This window comes from Pelmatolapia mariae, linkage group LG12 (genome assembly GCF_036321145.2).
Source record: "Pelmatolapia mariae isolate MD_Pm_ZW linkage group LG12, Pm_UMD_F_2, whole genome shotgun sequence".
Classification (NCBI taxonomy): domain Eukaryota; kingdom Metazoa; phylum Chordata; class Actinopteri; order Cichliformes; family Cichlidae; genus Pelmatolapia; species Pelmatolapia mariae.
Genome location: NC_086237.1, coordinates 7190837 through 7207640, shown reverse-complemented (window position 1 = coordinate 7207640; position 16804 = coordinate 7190837). Strand labels below are relative to the sequence as shown.

The window sequence follows — 16804 nt, the reverse complement described above, 5'->3', positions numbered from 1 at the left end:
GGGTACAAAGCCTCACAGATGATGTGCAGCAGTGGCTCCCTCAGTCTGTCCTCACTCTGGACGCCAGTTGTCACACATGTAAATCAAATGTGTGATAAGCTGCAGGATTCAAACACAAGTGTGACTTATAAACACATGTTCATACTTTTATTACACAATCAGAGAGAAAGAAGGAGAGAGAGAGTGCAGGACAGACAGACAGGTGACAGTCTCAGGTGTATACACTGCTACAAAACAGCACAAGAGAAGGAGGATTTAGTGTTTGTGTTATTACGAGTGCTAAACAAGAAGAGTTCCCAGATGGTACAGTGGACACATGTGTGACTCCTGTGATTAAGCATCTTTCTTTCAGCTTAACGAGTGAACCGTCAGCTCGTTCAAACACACGTTAAAGTGCATTTGGCTCAACACCACCAAACAGGCAGCAATATAACATAGCTAACATTAACAGTGCAGTGAATCCTGCTTGTGCCGTGATATTCAGGACTGCAAACCGAGCAGCATTCATTGACTTTCAGCTTGTTGTGTTTGTGGATATATGACTGACTTTAATTATCTACAAAATCATCACATTCTCTGTAAGATTAAAGTCAACTACTGAACGGCGTATATTTTAAAGTAAAGGCTTTAAAACCAAGTTAGTACAAACATCACTAATGCCACATAACTCTGCTGACAACTGGCCAACAGTAATGTTTTAATGTTCTTCATTATTAAACATTTGCACATAAATAAGTGACATAATATTCAGTACTTACTTTTGAAAGTTTATTCTTCGGCCCCCCCTCTTCTGCCAGCCGTTTTTTTTTCGGCAAAATTATCCACACCCACCGCTGTGCTATGAAGTCTGTGATATGTTGGGCCATGAAGGATACACAGACCCATCCTTAAAAATCAGGGAAATGAAGGACACATTTGAGGGCCACATTTCGAGCAGCCTTTGAATTGGGACAGCCTTCGTTGTGTTGCTGTGACATAATCGGCCTTAAAATGCAGCCTTTAAGGATGCAGACCCTGAATTAGGATACTGCCAGTGACTACCTGGAGTCCTATATATGGACAGGCCCACTGACTGATTACAAGATTGTAGACACCGGTGATGCTGATTAGTGGACACACCTTGGATTAACATGTCCCTTTGCTCACATTATTTTCATTCTTTTGTAGGGGTACCATCATTTTTGTCCAGGCCTTCATGCATTTATTTTTTTTAAATAATTCAGTTGAAGCATGGTTGAAAAGCAATGTCTGACTTTCATTGGTAAAGATTTATAGAATTTTTATTTATTTCATATACAAGCATAGGTGAGCCCCTAACTGGCCGGGAGTGAACATCCTTTACGAGATAAGGAAACCAGAACCTTTAGATAGATGTGCCTGCAGTTAAACACTATAACTAATTACCTCCCCCAGCATCCTAGATGTGTAGGGGAGGAACAGAAGAGTATCTAATCATGCAGTTTAAGGCAAGGTTTACCAATTTAAGTACAACAATACCAACATTTAACAATTTACTCTAACAACTGAAACTGAAAAAAAGATCAAAAAGTTTCTTTGTGGCTCTTAAAACTGTAAAAATCTAAAAATCTGAAAAACATTTGGAAATGTCTCTTTGTAGAAATGATGAACTGGTGACTTAAGAAACACACACATACGCACACATTCACACACACACCTATCATATATGTAATCAGAGTGGTAGCGTTAAATGATACATGTTGTATCATTGTTGCAGAGTTTCCAGACTGGACTGGGAACATCCTTGTAAGGATTTGTCGAGTATTTAGTATTATGTAATATTTAATATATGGTTTTTAATTTTAACATAGTTTTAATTTAATTTTTAATTAAAAATCAAACCTGATGGTATGCCAGATTCTAGCTTTGCTTGACAGTGTGTGGTTATTACAGTAAACACAGCAGTCTTTTCTGTGCCATCAGAAACTGAATTTGAATAATTTGAATTTGAATTGCTCAGATTGAATCTGAATTGTAACTTGAATAAATGCTTTTGAAAACTGAATTTGAATTAGTCTAATTTGAAATTGAATTTATGGTTTGAAAATGATCATCACTAAATTGAAATTGAATTTTATATTTTGAAAATGAATTGATTTGCTTTGAAACTGCATTTTATCCTTTAAAAATTCAGCTCTCGAATAATTTCAGTTTCACTTCTCACCATTCAGTTTCAGTTCTACAATTCAATTTCAGTTCCAAAATTCAGTTTTTGGGAACTTACATCCGGTTCCGGTTCAAGCGCAGATTAATAGATCTACGTTTTACTAGCGGACCGAAAGTGTTACTAACGGGAAGCTACAGCATCTTGAGCTGAATTAAGACTTCAGAAGTCATTCGTCATGTCGAATGACCAGCGGATAAACTCTCAGGTTGGTAATAAATGTATTACATGTATAAGAACAAGCGTCATGTTAACAAATGATAGCCGTAAGGTAACTTTTGTGCTTATTGTAGCTGTTAGCTAAAAACGCTAATTTAGCGTAGTTTGCCCTGAATTCAGCTTTGACAAATATGATCGACTGTTTCTAGTAGAATTCCAAAGTTGTCATCTTGTACCCTCTCAGAGCCCTGTATGTGTCATGGTCTGCAGTGGGTGGCTGGAATTTCCATAAGGCTCCTGAACTTACCTGGGATCCGCCCCTGGGCAGGGTCAACTCCTCCAGCTCCTGCACACCTGGAGCCTATTGCAGGCAATCAAGCCAGAGGGATTTAAGCAACACATTGATGTTCATTCACTGCCAGTTCGTCATCAACTCATGTTGGTAACAGGCCTTATGCTTTAAGTTCTCGCTGTGATTTATCTTACTAACAATACTTTCTTGTGCTGCAGTTGCTGGTTTCACCTTGCCTCACGTGCTACCTCTGGACTCAGGATACCAAGCAAACATTTAGAAAATCACTCTGTGCCTCACCTGCCTGCCCTCCTGCCATCACACTGAAGACCCCGGATCTCAGGTCAGCCTTGTCACACCACTCAGCCCCCCTGGATTCTCATCACCCCCCTCTCAACACCTTGTGTCCCCAACTGCAAGTAAGAACTGCTACTTACAACTTATCACTTCAGAGCTACCTCCACTACCTCGCTAACTCCACTGTCTTCTCTCTTCAGTGTGACTGTTCCCTGCTCAGCTCCACTCTGCATCTCAGGCCCTGTTCCCTCGCCCTAGCCACGCCACGTCAAACTCCACGTCTTATTGTTTTTTGTCCTTGCTACGTTTCTTGCACTCCAGCCTAATAAATTATTGTGACATCATCTGCTGTCTCAGCTCTGGGTTTCTGCACCTGAGTCCTGTTCTGTACAGACCACTCGGTCCCGTGACAGTATGCTTGCAGAGACCCCTACAGTAGGGAAACATGCAAAACGGTGTCCAAACCTTTGTATTTGAGCTTTATTTATGTCTTACACAGCATCCCAACTCTTTAGCTAACTTAATAACTTCAGCTAAAGTGAATAGTTAGTCTAATTCATTAGTACAGCATTACTGGATCACCTGTTTAAAGTGATATAATATGATATACAACTATCACTGAAACAGCAAACTTTGTAAATAAACAACACTTCTCATTCTCTAAACGTTTGGCCACAGCTGTAGATTACTCTATCAGTGCTTGTTCACTCTTGACAATAATTACATTTCTAAATTTACTTTGTGCATTTACAGGTAAACAATATCTAATATTTTATCTAAATGACTGCTTTGTCTTTGAAAAGGTGAAGAGCCTGAGGCCGGTGACAGTCCAGTTCTACTCCAAGTACATCCTTACGGTGGCTCACAGGACAAGGCCACATTCCTGTCCTGCCAGAAGAGAAGAGAAACTTCAGAGTCTTCATGCAGTTCAACCACACCTGTCATATTCCATATGACAGGGGTCTCAAACTCCAGTCCTCAAGGGCCGGTGTCATGCAGCTTTTCCATGCCCTCGAGGACTGGAGTTTGAGACCCCTGCTGTATGGTGTTCATGCAGTTTTCTACCCCACAGTTACAGCATGTCTGACTGCCTGTTCAGCATATGCAAAAATATATGATGAGTTTAAGCATGTGATGACAAAGGCCTTCCATTATGGTGTTTGTCATCACATGTCACAGACATCTGGATGATCATTTGGAATAAACAAAAAACTAAACTTGTTACCTCATCTTTTATCTTTATTATTATTATTATTATTATTGTTCTTATTTTACATTTTTCATTGTTAGGCATTAGGTTTATTTGTAGTAGTCCTTTCCAACTTCTTTCCCTCTTCCATGTTACTGTGTCAGCATCTATTTATGGTTGGGAGTGGAACAGAAAGTAAGGAAATCCAAAGTGCCATTAAAACCAGGAGAGGTTCTTATATTTCAGAAGAAGGGATTAATTCAAAAGAAATGACCTCAATGCCATATTTTATTTAGGAACCCTAGAGAGCACTTTGCAAAATAACACATTCTTATAATTTCACCCTCAGATGAGTCAAGCTACGACTGTCAGGGAAGGTGATGTAGGTACAGAGCATGTGAGAGTGGTTAAGTTAATGTCTCTTGTCTAGATGAAGGGATAGAAGAGGGATCAATGGCAAGGCATAGAGATTCAGTATCTTCAGTCTTCAGTGGACACTCCATTTCTGGCACAAAACACCTGTAAAAGATGGTCGATTTAGGAGGTGACCCGACAACTTCAGCCTGTCAAACATAGCAATGGAGCAGTATGTTTAAAAAAAAAAAAATCTAATTAAGCATGCACTCAGTACCCTAAGAATTATTATGGTAGTTAAACACAGTGATAGTCACATATCATATCACTTCAAACAGAGGTGATCCAGTAATGCTGCACTAATGAATTAGACCAACTATTCACTTTAGCTAAAGTTATTAAGTTAGCTAAAGAGTTGGGATGCTGTGTAAGACATAAATAAAGCTAAAATACAAAGGTTTGGACACTGTTTTGCATGTTTCCCTACTGTAGGGGTCTCTGCAAGCATACAGGGCTCTGAGAGGGTACAAGATGACAACTTTGGAATTCTACTAGAAACAGTCGATCATATGTGTCAAAGCTGAATTCAGGGCAAACTACGCTAAATTAGCGTTTTTAGCTAACAGCTACAATAAGCACAAAAATTACCTTACGGCTATCATTTGTTAACATGACGCTTGTTCTTATACATGTAATACATTTATTACCAACCTGAGAGTTTATCCGCTGGTCATTCGACATGACGAATGACTTCTGAAGTCTTAATTCAGCTCAAGATGCTGTAGCTTCCCATCAGTAACACTTTCGGTCCGCTAGTAAAACGTAGTTCTATTAATCTGCGCTTGAACCGGAACCGGATGTAAGTTCCAAAAAACTGAATTTTGGAACTGAAATTGAATTGTAGAACTGAAACTGAATGGTGAGAAGTGAAACTGAAATTATTCGAGAGCTGAATTTTTAAAGGATAAAATGCAGTTTCAAAGCAAATCAATTCATTTTCAAAATATAAAATTCAATTTCAATTTAGTGATGATCATTTTCAAACCATAAATTCAATTTCAAATTAGACTAATTCAAATTCAGTTTTCAAAAGCATTTATTCAAGTTACAATTCAGATTCAGTCTGAGCAATTCAAATTCAAATTATTCAAATTCAGTTTCTGATGGCACAGATTTCTGCCTATAGTATGTTTCTCTTTATTAATTGATTTATTGTGATCAATACTAACGTTAACAGAGGGAAAATGTTGCTGAAGCACACTGTTCAGTACACTCACCACTTGCTGTCTTTAACAGTCTTATTATTTTTCTTTCCTTGTTTGTGTGGGGATTTCTCCAAAACGTGTTGATCACGATTATTGATAGTCTAATATAACAGGTAGATTTGTTTTGAATCGTGCAGGGCTTGTCTGCGTCATTGTTTCACAGAGAGGCATGATCAAGATGTAGTGATAGCCAAAACTGACCAGAAGGTGTCACTGTGGAGATATGTTTCATTTCGTTTCGAAACCTCGATATAATTCTGGCACAAATGTTTCAGTGTTTCACGAAGGCTCGCTTTACCCATCACTATTTAATCCCTTTTACAACTTCCCTACAGCAGCATACATCATATCCTGTCAGTTTGTTGGACACACCCTGTATGCACTTTTACCTCCTTACCACGAGACTGAGAACAAAGTTAACAAGTTAAGAAGACTTTTTAACATAATTACCATGCAATGTAAATAGATATTTGCTCACATGAATGCATGGTTGTTACACAAGAGCCCTTTATTAACTTTAAAGGAATGGAAATGTTAAGATGGTGGATGCATCAGTGATATACATTGATATTCTGATGTCATTAATCCTTTCAGTAGCATGACAGGGCTCTGATTTGGCATGCATTCATCCAGTGCTGGACTAGTAAGCTGGCATACCAGGAATTTTCCCGGTTGTCCGACGCATCTTTGGGCCGACCTGAAGAGCCGCTGTGCTACAATATGTGTACGAATGAGTGCAGCAACTCGGATTAAACAATATTTTCATTGTAAAAAAATCTAAAAAGTTCTGATAACTTAATTTACCATTTAATACAAGGTACTTTAGATGTTTTAGTGAAATTGTACTGTTATGGTTACGTTTTTTGGTAAGGTGGGCTACAGTGTTTTCATTTCAAACTATCCCCTGTACATGTGTGTGGGCATTTGTTATGTATGAGTATGTTGATGTAAAACAAAACAAAATACAAAACAAAACAACAACAACAAAAAAACTGTGTGAGACAGACACAGGGAGAGGAGAGATGAGGAGTCTAAGCTTGATGTCTGTGAAGGTTCTCAGTCATCCAGGTTATTGTAGTCTAAGGAGCTTGGAAAGAAAAGCGTCTAGACTTCTTTAAGTTGCTTGAAGATGTTTCACCTCTCATCCGAACCCAACTATTGAAATGTCTATGGAAGGATCACAGCCCCGTAGAAACCTATAGCAAAATGGAGTGCTCGCCCAAGGCACCAAACAGGCTAGCCCCTGCATGTCACCATTTTTCCACCGTATCGAAGGAGTCCCAAAGTGTCACCCTCAGATGAAAGGAAATTGGTTAGGATGTTCAAGAACAAACCAGGGACCACCAAGGTTAACGTCTACTCCAAAATCAATAGCTTTAAGCACAACTGAAATTTGCAGCTACCTACATGGTCAAGTCAAAGGCCTTTTGACAAAATGTTACAAATGAGCTATTTGGCATGATGATAAGAGGTATGGTTGAAGGAGTAATCAGAGTCAGAGAAACTTTATTTATCCTCAAGGGGCAATTAAGATAGATGATACCTTGCCGACCATACATGCAATACACAACATCACATTGGGGAGACAGGTCAGGCTAGGTAGCACTGGCCGGTCGACCGCACGAGCAGCGACCCGAAACAATGTGTAATCAGAGGCTTTCTGGAGTGCAATGCGCCAGTACCACTGGCAGCAAAACAGGGGTGAGTGTAGGTCTGTGTCAGTGTACATGCTTATGTGTGTGCGTGTGTTTTGTGTTCAGCTGAGAGAAAGTGTGCCTTCACCTGGTTAGGCAAAAGTCAACAATCTTCGGTCGACGCGGGTGGCCTTGAATGAGGGGGAAGAGTCACAACATAGTTATGTTATCTAAGGGAGAATTTTGTTATTCCCATCAGCTTTTGCCTTGAGCATCCAGCAGGCGCCGGGGGGGCTGCATGAGATGAAGATGGTAGTTGTTTTGGTTAGTGCGAACAAACTGCTTCCAGTTTTACAGTTGGTCTAATGTCCATCACTGGTCACCAGGTCTCTCAATTCCCATTGTTCTTCTCCAAGATCTTATCCATATTGCGTTCAATAAATAGTCTGAGTACTCATAGCCCTGCCCATCATCTATCATATCGGCTGCGTCTTGTGGGATTTTGAACAGCTATAGCCGCTTCTTGTTCTTCGATAAGCCAGGTCCGAGCCAGCTCCAATCAGCCAGAACTCTGTTATCGTGGTTCTGAATTGATAGATGTCGTTCAATGTCCTCCATCGAGAGTGTCGCCAGCAGAGATGGGCAGTTACAAGTAACGCGTTACTGTAATCCGATTACTTTTTTCAAGTAACGAGTAAAGTAAGGGATTACTATTGCAAAAAAGGTATTTAGATTACTGTTACTTTCCCGTAAGCACGCTGCGTTACTGCGTTACTAAAACCGTGATTTTTTTGCGAGAGTGTCTCATGACAATGACGTAAGCGAGTGCGACGTTCGTGGCAACAGCTGTGTGCAGATCAACAATGGATAATATATCGAGTGCGGGAGAGAGTATGAGCGTGCAGCGTTTAAAGCGTGGAAGTACTGACCTTACTTTGAGTTTGATTCTGTAAAAAGTGACAAAAACATTAGCGACCGCTGTTCACTGCGTGGGAAGAAAACTTCTTTTTACAGCGAAAAAACCCCTTAACTTCCGAGCAAGCACCGAGTACGCTGCCACGGAATGGGAAATTCACAGACAAACTCGTGGATTCTTCCACTGACCTTCCATTTGATTACATTTCGTATGATGGATTATGCAGAAAAAGTAGAATTTGGCTGAAAGATCTATTGCTTTATTACCTATTCAGGTTGTAAATCGTGTTTTTAAAAACTAACTAAGTAACTAAGTAATTAATTACTTTTGAAAATAAGTAATCAGTAAAGTAACAGGATTACTTTTTGGGGGAAGTAATCAGTAATTAGTTACTGAGTAGCCAGCAGCAAACGTCTCTGCAGGACAATCGGGCTCTCCCAAGCCCAGGAGTTTGTCAGTTTTGTTAAGGGACCAGTTGATCAAATCCATAATTCTTGTTTAGGTTTTTAGAGAACAAGTCTGGGAGACTCTCTTAGGGTTTGAGAACAAGCGAGACTATGCAAAAGACATGAGAAGCCAAGCAGGAAAGATAAGGGAGAGGGAGAAAGTGCGACCGCCTCCTTCAAGAGCCAAGAGAAGAGAAACACACACACGAACACACGCACGCACTGGTGAGGGTTCCAAACTTAATTAGCCGTTTTGCTACCAGTGGTACTGGTGCATTGCACTCCAGAAAGCCTCTGATTACACGGCATTATTGGAAGTGTGTAGATGGGAAGTGAAGAGGAGTACAGAGGACTGATTGATTACTTCGTGAGCTGGTGTGAGGTGAATCCTTCCCACTGCAATCTAGAGTTGGATGTCTTGAGACCGGTCTCGAGACCACTTTTACATGGTCTTGGTCTTGTCTTGGTCTCGCTGTCTCGGTCTTGCTTTCTCAGATCGACATCGGCGGAGCGGGGGGGTGGGGTCTTTTGGAGTATAATTTGTTTCATAGTTAGATGCCTGACTGACAACTGTATTAAACAAAAGCTACACACAATATTCGAAGCACATAGCGCACAGTCGTAAATTCCCCCTAATTTTGGCATAATCCAAGCTCAGGCACTGGGCGACTGAGCACAGCACTTACGCATGTGAGCGAGGGGAGAGAAGCTGCTGCCTGCGAGTTTGCTGCAGACAGTAGTGATGTGTGATACCACTGATTTCCTTTCCGATCCAATACCAAGTGAAATTCAGGGTGGTATCGACGATACTGATCCGATACCGATACTTTGTACAAAAACTTATTTTATTTATTGTATCTCAAATTATGGCATCATAATGATTACAGGACATCAGATTACTTGTTCTTATCACTTAATAATGCAGAGTTCATCATATAGAAATAAAAAAAACTGAAGTTGTGCGCTATTTGAACATCTTGCCTGCCTGCAGCACTAAAGGACTCCGTGAGAGATGTCCCTAGCAGCACCTGTCCCTGTCCCTCTCCTCCTCTTCAGTTCGCCTCAACATACGCTCGTCATATTCTGTAATATGATTTACTCTGAGGGGTTTGACAAGGTTAGTGGTGTTGGAACAACTCCTCACTTTCTTGCCACATGTATCGCAAACCACGTCTCGGCTGTTTGTGGAGGTAAAATACATCCGCACATGACTCCATTTACGCCCAGCCATTGTTGTGTGTGCGCATGTCAGGGGTTGTGACACATTTATACAGCCGTATTTCGCACATGACTATGAAAGGCGGAAGAGGAAGTAGTTCCTTCTGACTGACAGCAGGACAACGACCCTAAACATAAAGCCAGGGCAACAATGGAATGGTTTAAAACAAAACATATCCATGTGTTAGAATGGCCCAGTCAAAGTCCAGATCTAAATCCAATCCAGAATCTGTGGCAAGATCTGAAAACTGCTGTTCACAAACGCTGTCCATCTAATCTGACTGAGCTGGAGCTGTTTTGCAAAGAAGAAGGATTTCAGTCTCTAGATATGCAAAGCTGGTAGAGACATACCCTAAAAGACTGGCAGCTGTAATTGCAGCAAAAGGTGGTTCTACAAAGTATTGACTCAGGGGGCTGAATAATTACGCACACCCCACTTTGCAGTTATTTATTTGTAAAAAAATGTTTGGAATCATGTATGATTTTTGTTCCACTTCTCACGTGTACACCACTTTGTATTGGTCTTTCACGTGCAATTCCAATAAAATTGATTCATGTTTGTGGCTGTAATGTGACAAAATGTGGAAAAGTTCAAGGGGGCTGAATACTTTTGCAAGCCACTGTATGTATCATAACTCTGTTTCCACACTCATTTTGTATGAGTGCTTGATGTTTGTTGTATAGTTGCTGCTATAACAACTCAATTACCCTCTAGGATTAATAAGGTTTCTCTGATTCTGATTGCACAAAGTGGATGGGATAGGAGGATGACTACCTTGTTATTCCTCAACTTCACTTCAAATTAGTAACTATAGTTAGAACTTGGACACAACTGGAGGTTCCAACAGAATAATGATCCCAAACACAAATCAAAACTGGTTTGGTAAAATAAAATGGTAAATGGCCTGTATTTATATAGCACTTTTCTAGTCCCTATGGACCCCAAAGCGCTTTACATATCCAGTCATTCACCCATTCACACACACATTCACACACTGGTGATGGCAAGCTACGTTGTAGCCACAGCCACCCTGGGGCGCACTGACAGAGGCGAGGCTGCCGGACACTGGCGCCAGCGGGCCCTCTGACCACCACCAGTAGGCAACGGGTGAAGTGTCTTGCCCAAGGACACAACGACCGAGACTGTCCGAGTCGGGGCTCGAACCGGCAACCTTCCGATTACAAGGCGAACTCCCAACTCTTGAGCCACGATCGCCCCGTTTATTTAACATTAAGCTTCTGCAATGGCTTCAAAGCTCCAACCTCAGCTGCACTGAAAAGTTGTGGACTGCTCTTCAAAGCCAAATCTGTGCCTCAAAACTAACCAATAAAATGGACCTCATCAAATTTATCCAAGAGTGGTCAAATATCTGTTCGAAATTTTACCAGAAGCTTGTTAATGGCAACAAGAAGGGTTAGGTCGAGATGGACATTTAACCAAATATTAGTGGTTAACATTTGGTTAAATGTTAAACATTATTTGAGCCTGTATGTACAATTGTGACCCTGCAAAAATGAATTACATTTGGGTAACCAATACTTTTTTTTTTTCGAAGTCATTAAAAATAGACGCTTTACAACCATCCCACCCTGTAAAAAGATCCATCTTCAGTATACTTCAATAAAGTAATTGAAGATGGATGACTAAAAAAAACAAAACAAAACAAAAAAAACCTGGGGTCAACCATCCAATGAACAGTTCACCAGAGTTGAAGTAAATGTGTGCAGTTAGGGTGGGGGTTGAGTTGAATGTCAGGGGTTATTTGTGACAGAAGGCCATCAGCTAGAGAGAAAGGAAAGGCTTACAAGATGGCAGTGAGACCTGCTATGATATATAGTTTAGAGATGATGGTAGTTCTTGGGAGTTACAAGATTAGAAATGAGTATCAAAGGAACAGCTCAGGTTGAGTGGTTTAAAGACAAAGCAAAAGAAGGTTGTACATGTCTATACAAACTTAAAGGATAGGGTTGGTGTGATAGAAGATTCTAGAGATAGGGTGAAAATTAGCAGGTCTCACTACCATCTTGTAAGCCTTTCCTGTAATAATTCTTAAAGAGAGCAGCCAAAAGAAGATAACTTGAATATTATTTTATAGTTTAAAAAGAGGTTTCAAGGCACCTGTTAACTGATTAGTGGTTGAGCCCTTCATGATTTTCTTGTTTGCCACATTTAAGATCATTAAACAAATGTAAATATTAGACAAAGATAACAAAGAAAAACAACTGGTTCGTAACCTCAAGCTGAACCACACTTGGTTTTTTACAGCAGGACAATGATCCAAAACACAGCAGCAAGTCCACCTCTGAATGGCTCAACAAAAACCAAATGAAGACTTTGGAGTGGCCAAAATTCCTCCACAGAACTGTAAAAGACTCATTGCCAGTTATTGCAGTTGTTACTGCTAAGCAAGGGCGTAGATTTGGTTCTGGCATTGGTGGGGATGGATGATTCAACCACGGAACCCTACCCTGTTTCTTTTTTCTTTTTTTTCCTTTTTGTTTTTGCTTCTTAATAAAAAAGAGGAGAAATATACTTGCCTACATATGCAATTCTACATGCTTTTAAACCATTTAAAAAAATCACAATTCATAGTTTTATATGTTAATTATATAATGTTAAATTACTATTAAACAAATGGCTAAGTATTTTAGGCTTCAGTTTACTTCAGCTATATTCCATATAAATCAGGTATCATACAAAAATAAAAATAGCTTCAAATACAGTCATGACAATAAAAGAATATGACTTTAAGGACTTAACAACATTACTTCAGTTATAGTACACCAACATCTCTTGTACATTAGCACTAAGGGAACACTGAATGACCTCGTGGTTTTTGTCCATAAAACTACTCATCTAAGATTACCACAAAGTAAAAGATCTCTCAGCAAAATCATGCAACAGTTTAGGCACACTGTTGCCCCGATCAAATCAGTGAGCTGGGATTTTTTATTCTAAACATGAACTACTGTTACAGCAACAGACATGGACTACTGGTGCCCCACACAACAACTCAATGTCCAGTATGTGAAGGAGCCAAACGCATGCCTTCTCCTCTTGTTAACCGAGATAAACTGCTGGCATATTTGTTTTACATCTATACTGTCCAGTCTCTCCTGGTGAACATGGCATACAGCAGCATAGTTTAATCTCATTTGAGTCATTGTTAACCTTAGCCATGTTTTTAGTCTTCTGAGACACTGAAGCTTCTTTCAGCCTCAGTACATGCGTTTTATCCTCAGATTAAAATTATTATTCTGTGCTTGATGTGCCTCACCTTTGGCCCTGGCTCTTCCCCTCTGACTGCACTAGAACATATTGCCACCTGATAAAATAACACATTGATTCGTGCCATATAAAAAGTGAGACATGTCAATTCAGATTCTTTGTCAAATATACACTAATGAATCAATTTACATCAGCAGCCTAACAACTGTCATGATAATAAATACTAGTTAATCTATAGCACCAAAACATCAGTCACCTGTGACCTCGCCTCTTCACCTCTGTCTGAGCTACAACATGGCAGAGCTGCCTCTGTCACCTGATAAATAACAGTGAGACACTCCACATACATGCAGTCACACATGTGCTTCAAATACAGTCATGAACCAACAAGTCATCATCCAATTCCACCTGTGATCTTGTATCACCATTACTCTCTGAGCTTTGTGTTGGTTCTTCTGTCACCTGACAAATAGGACATACATGACAATAAGAATAAAATGTGTAGCTGCTTCAGTGTTTCTGTCAGTTTGTGCAGATCTTGACTCATCAGTAATGTTTGTAGGGTGAGTGCATTTTTAAAACAATTTGTGCAAACTGCACTACAAGTTGAAATATTTGCAAAATCACGACTACCTCATGATATTTTGTCTCAAAAATGAACCCTATGAATATGTCAGTACTATTAGGATGAAATTATTGTGTCACCAACATTTTAACGTTAAACATATAATTTTAACGGCCTCTGTAAACTAATATCCTGGCTTACTCGAGGCTGCCGTTTTCTCTGACAGTTTCAATCAAAATTAGAAATGCTACTCTGAGACTGAGATAACTAATAGTGCTGCCTGTTGTGCTGTTAGTTTCCAAAACACGTTATTTATGGTTACATACAATTTTAGACTGATGTGGGCCAAAGCCTAGCATAGCCTGTAACGTTATTATGACGGACACATTTTATGAGTGAACTTGACTTTAAGTGACTTACAGGTTTCTTTGAAAAATACTTTCGTATATCGAGGTTCTTCCTTTTTGCTGCCATCCTCCTCTCCTCCTTGCAGGTCCAGCGCAGGCTTGCCGCTGCTAAAACTAAACAGAGCTCCCTGAAAGGCACAGCCAGTCACATTGGCCATATTTGTCACATGAGGTAGAGAACGTAATTTAACTCTTTCTGCACCGCTGGGTGAATGAGACGTTGACAGATCGGGTTGTTTTTTTTCTTTCTATCGGGTTTGTTTTTCTTTACTCGAAGAGATCAAATTATTGGTGGGGACAATTCAGTAATCGCTGGATATTGGTGGGGACGTGTCCCTTCCGTCCATGCCAAATCGACGCCCTTGCTGCTAAGGGTGGCCAAACCAGTTATTAAGTTTAGGGGGCACACAGGGCCACGTTGGTTTCGATTTTTTCCCCCTTAATATTAATTACATTCATTTAAAAACTGTATTTCGGGTTCACTTGTGTTATTTCAATTTATTTATTTATTTATTTATTTTTTTGGGGGGGGGGGGGGGGGGGGGGGACATACAGCAAAGGGCCATGGGTCAGACCTGCTCACCCACTGAGCTAAGCTGAAACTAAACTAAATGTGTTTAATGATCTGAAACATGTAAATGTGACAAACATACATAAAAAATATCAGTAAGGGGACAAACACTTTTTCACACCACTGTATATTAAGACTCATGAAATTTTACAAAAAAGCTTTACAAAGTGTTTCCAAAAACCTTCAGTGGCACATGAGACATTTTGCAAACTCCAGGTTTTTGGCAGCCAGTGATAACAAAAACAAAAAGCATTGGGACATGCTCATTCTGCCTCAAACTCTACACTGCACTTAGGCAAAAAACAAACAGATGGACTCTGTCAGGTTATTAGCAGGAATATAGGCAAGTTAGCAAGTGGTGGGTGAAAATGACCGGTTGGTGTAACTGCATTCCTTTAAAATGGGTCTTAAAAATGCTTGAGTCTTAAGTATGACACAATTTATTGGTTTCACAGGTTTATTAGAATCCAAACAGTAGTTGGAAGTTGGAACAATAAATAAATGGTCTTTCAGCATGCTCAAGTGATTTAACTAAGAAATATGAAGACAAATCTCAAGTGTTATTCATTATGAAGGCCCAAATATAGCATCAGTTCACACCTGCCTTATTGTGGAACAACTAAAAGGCACATACAGAACCAACATATAATGTAGGTGACATACATGCAGTAGTGAAAAAGAAGGAATACACAACCCCATTGGTCATTTACTTTTATGTTCTACAGCAAAAGACATGGAAGTAAATGCCTTAACAGATGGAGATCTGGCTAAACTCCACCATACCATGTCCTCACAGAGCTATATGTAGACAACTTACAAAAGGAACAGTGCTCGTTTAACACCGTCACAAATCTGCAAACTGATTAAAAGCATATTAAAACAAAAACAAAACAAAACACTTTCTAAACAAAGCATTTCAAGAAGATAAGGCGACATCATCTGTTTCATTTCAAATCCTGCAGTTTAAATTTGGAATGACAACAAGCTAATTAAATTCTGGACTTGTTTTCAATTATTATATTATATTATATTATATTATATTATATTATATTATATTATAAAAAACTAACATGACATCACAGATGCTATTTAAGGTATTTTTAATAACCCACAATTTAAAACTAAATACTGTACAACCAAGTAAAATGTAGCTTCTCTCTCCTTTCATTCAATGTGCTAAAAGCATATCAAATCTGGTTTTTAAAAGGACTGGTGACTTGCTGCAGAAAGGATTCCTCCTTTGATAACTGAAGACACTTGTTCACCGGGCAGCCACTTTTGATCACTTTATCAAAAAAATGATTTCTAAAAGCGTAAAGTAAAAATCCCCTCATTACACCAGGATACACTAAGTTTCATGTGTATTGTGAATGTCTTTCTTTCTTTTAAAAAAAACAAAAACAAAACCAAAACAGCTTTTTAAAATGGCAGGACTCTTATATTAGAAATGCGGCAACTTTATACATGAACTTCACCTCAACATTTTGTTGAATATCAGTTAATAGTCGTTCCTGGTTTCTTCGTCTTTGTTCATCTCATGTGTTGCAGCTCTGATTGTAAGAAGGAGGAGCCTCTGAAACACACACACACACACACACACACACACACACACACACACACACACACACACACACACACACACACACACACACACACACACACACACACACACACACACACACACACACCATCAAACCAACTGGTTAATATTTAAACACTGTTAAATACCACACTTTATATATTGCCACACAAGCAGTATGAGCTAGGTCCTTGTATTCCATTTGACTTTGTTCAATCGGAATACACTCTTGTTTGGACCACATTAGAAGCTGTGGTTCTCCTGATGGATTGATAGTTGGGCAACTAGACTTTATCCCACAACTGGACTTTCCTATATGTGAATTTGTAGAGCCATTCAATCTCCTTCTCTTAATTTCCTTAAGAGTACTGCTCTGGGGAAGAGCCGTATTGATTCTGCAAAGAGCCACACCCATGGGATTGCTGAGCAACACCACTAACCCCTTGCACTGACTGTATCACACCAGAAACTTTTACTGAACTAAGTTGGGGTTCATGAGAC

The 16804-nt window shown here is 39.6% G+C and overlaps 1 protein-coding gene across 1 annotated transcript in view; it reads right to left on the bottom strand.

Moving 5' to 3' along the window:
• Positions 1 to 16259: 16259 nt before the first annotated feature.
• arrdc1a (arrestin domain containing 1a) overlaps positions 16260 to 16804 on the bottom strand; it is a 12448-nt gene continuing 11903 nt past the window's right edge. Inside the window, exon 8 of the mRNA XM_063490531.1 lies at positions 16260 to 16297. Coding sequence (XP_063346601.1) covers positions 16260 to 16297 — 38 coding nt within the window. The remainder of the gene's footprint in view (positions 16298 to 16804) is intronic.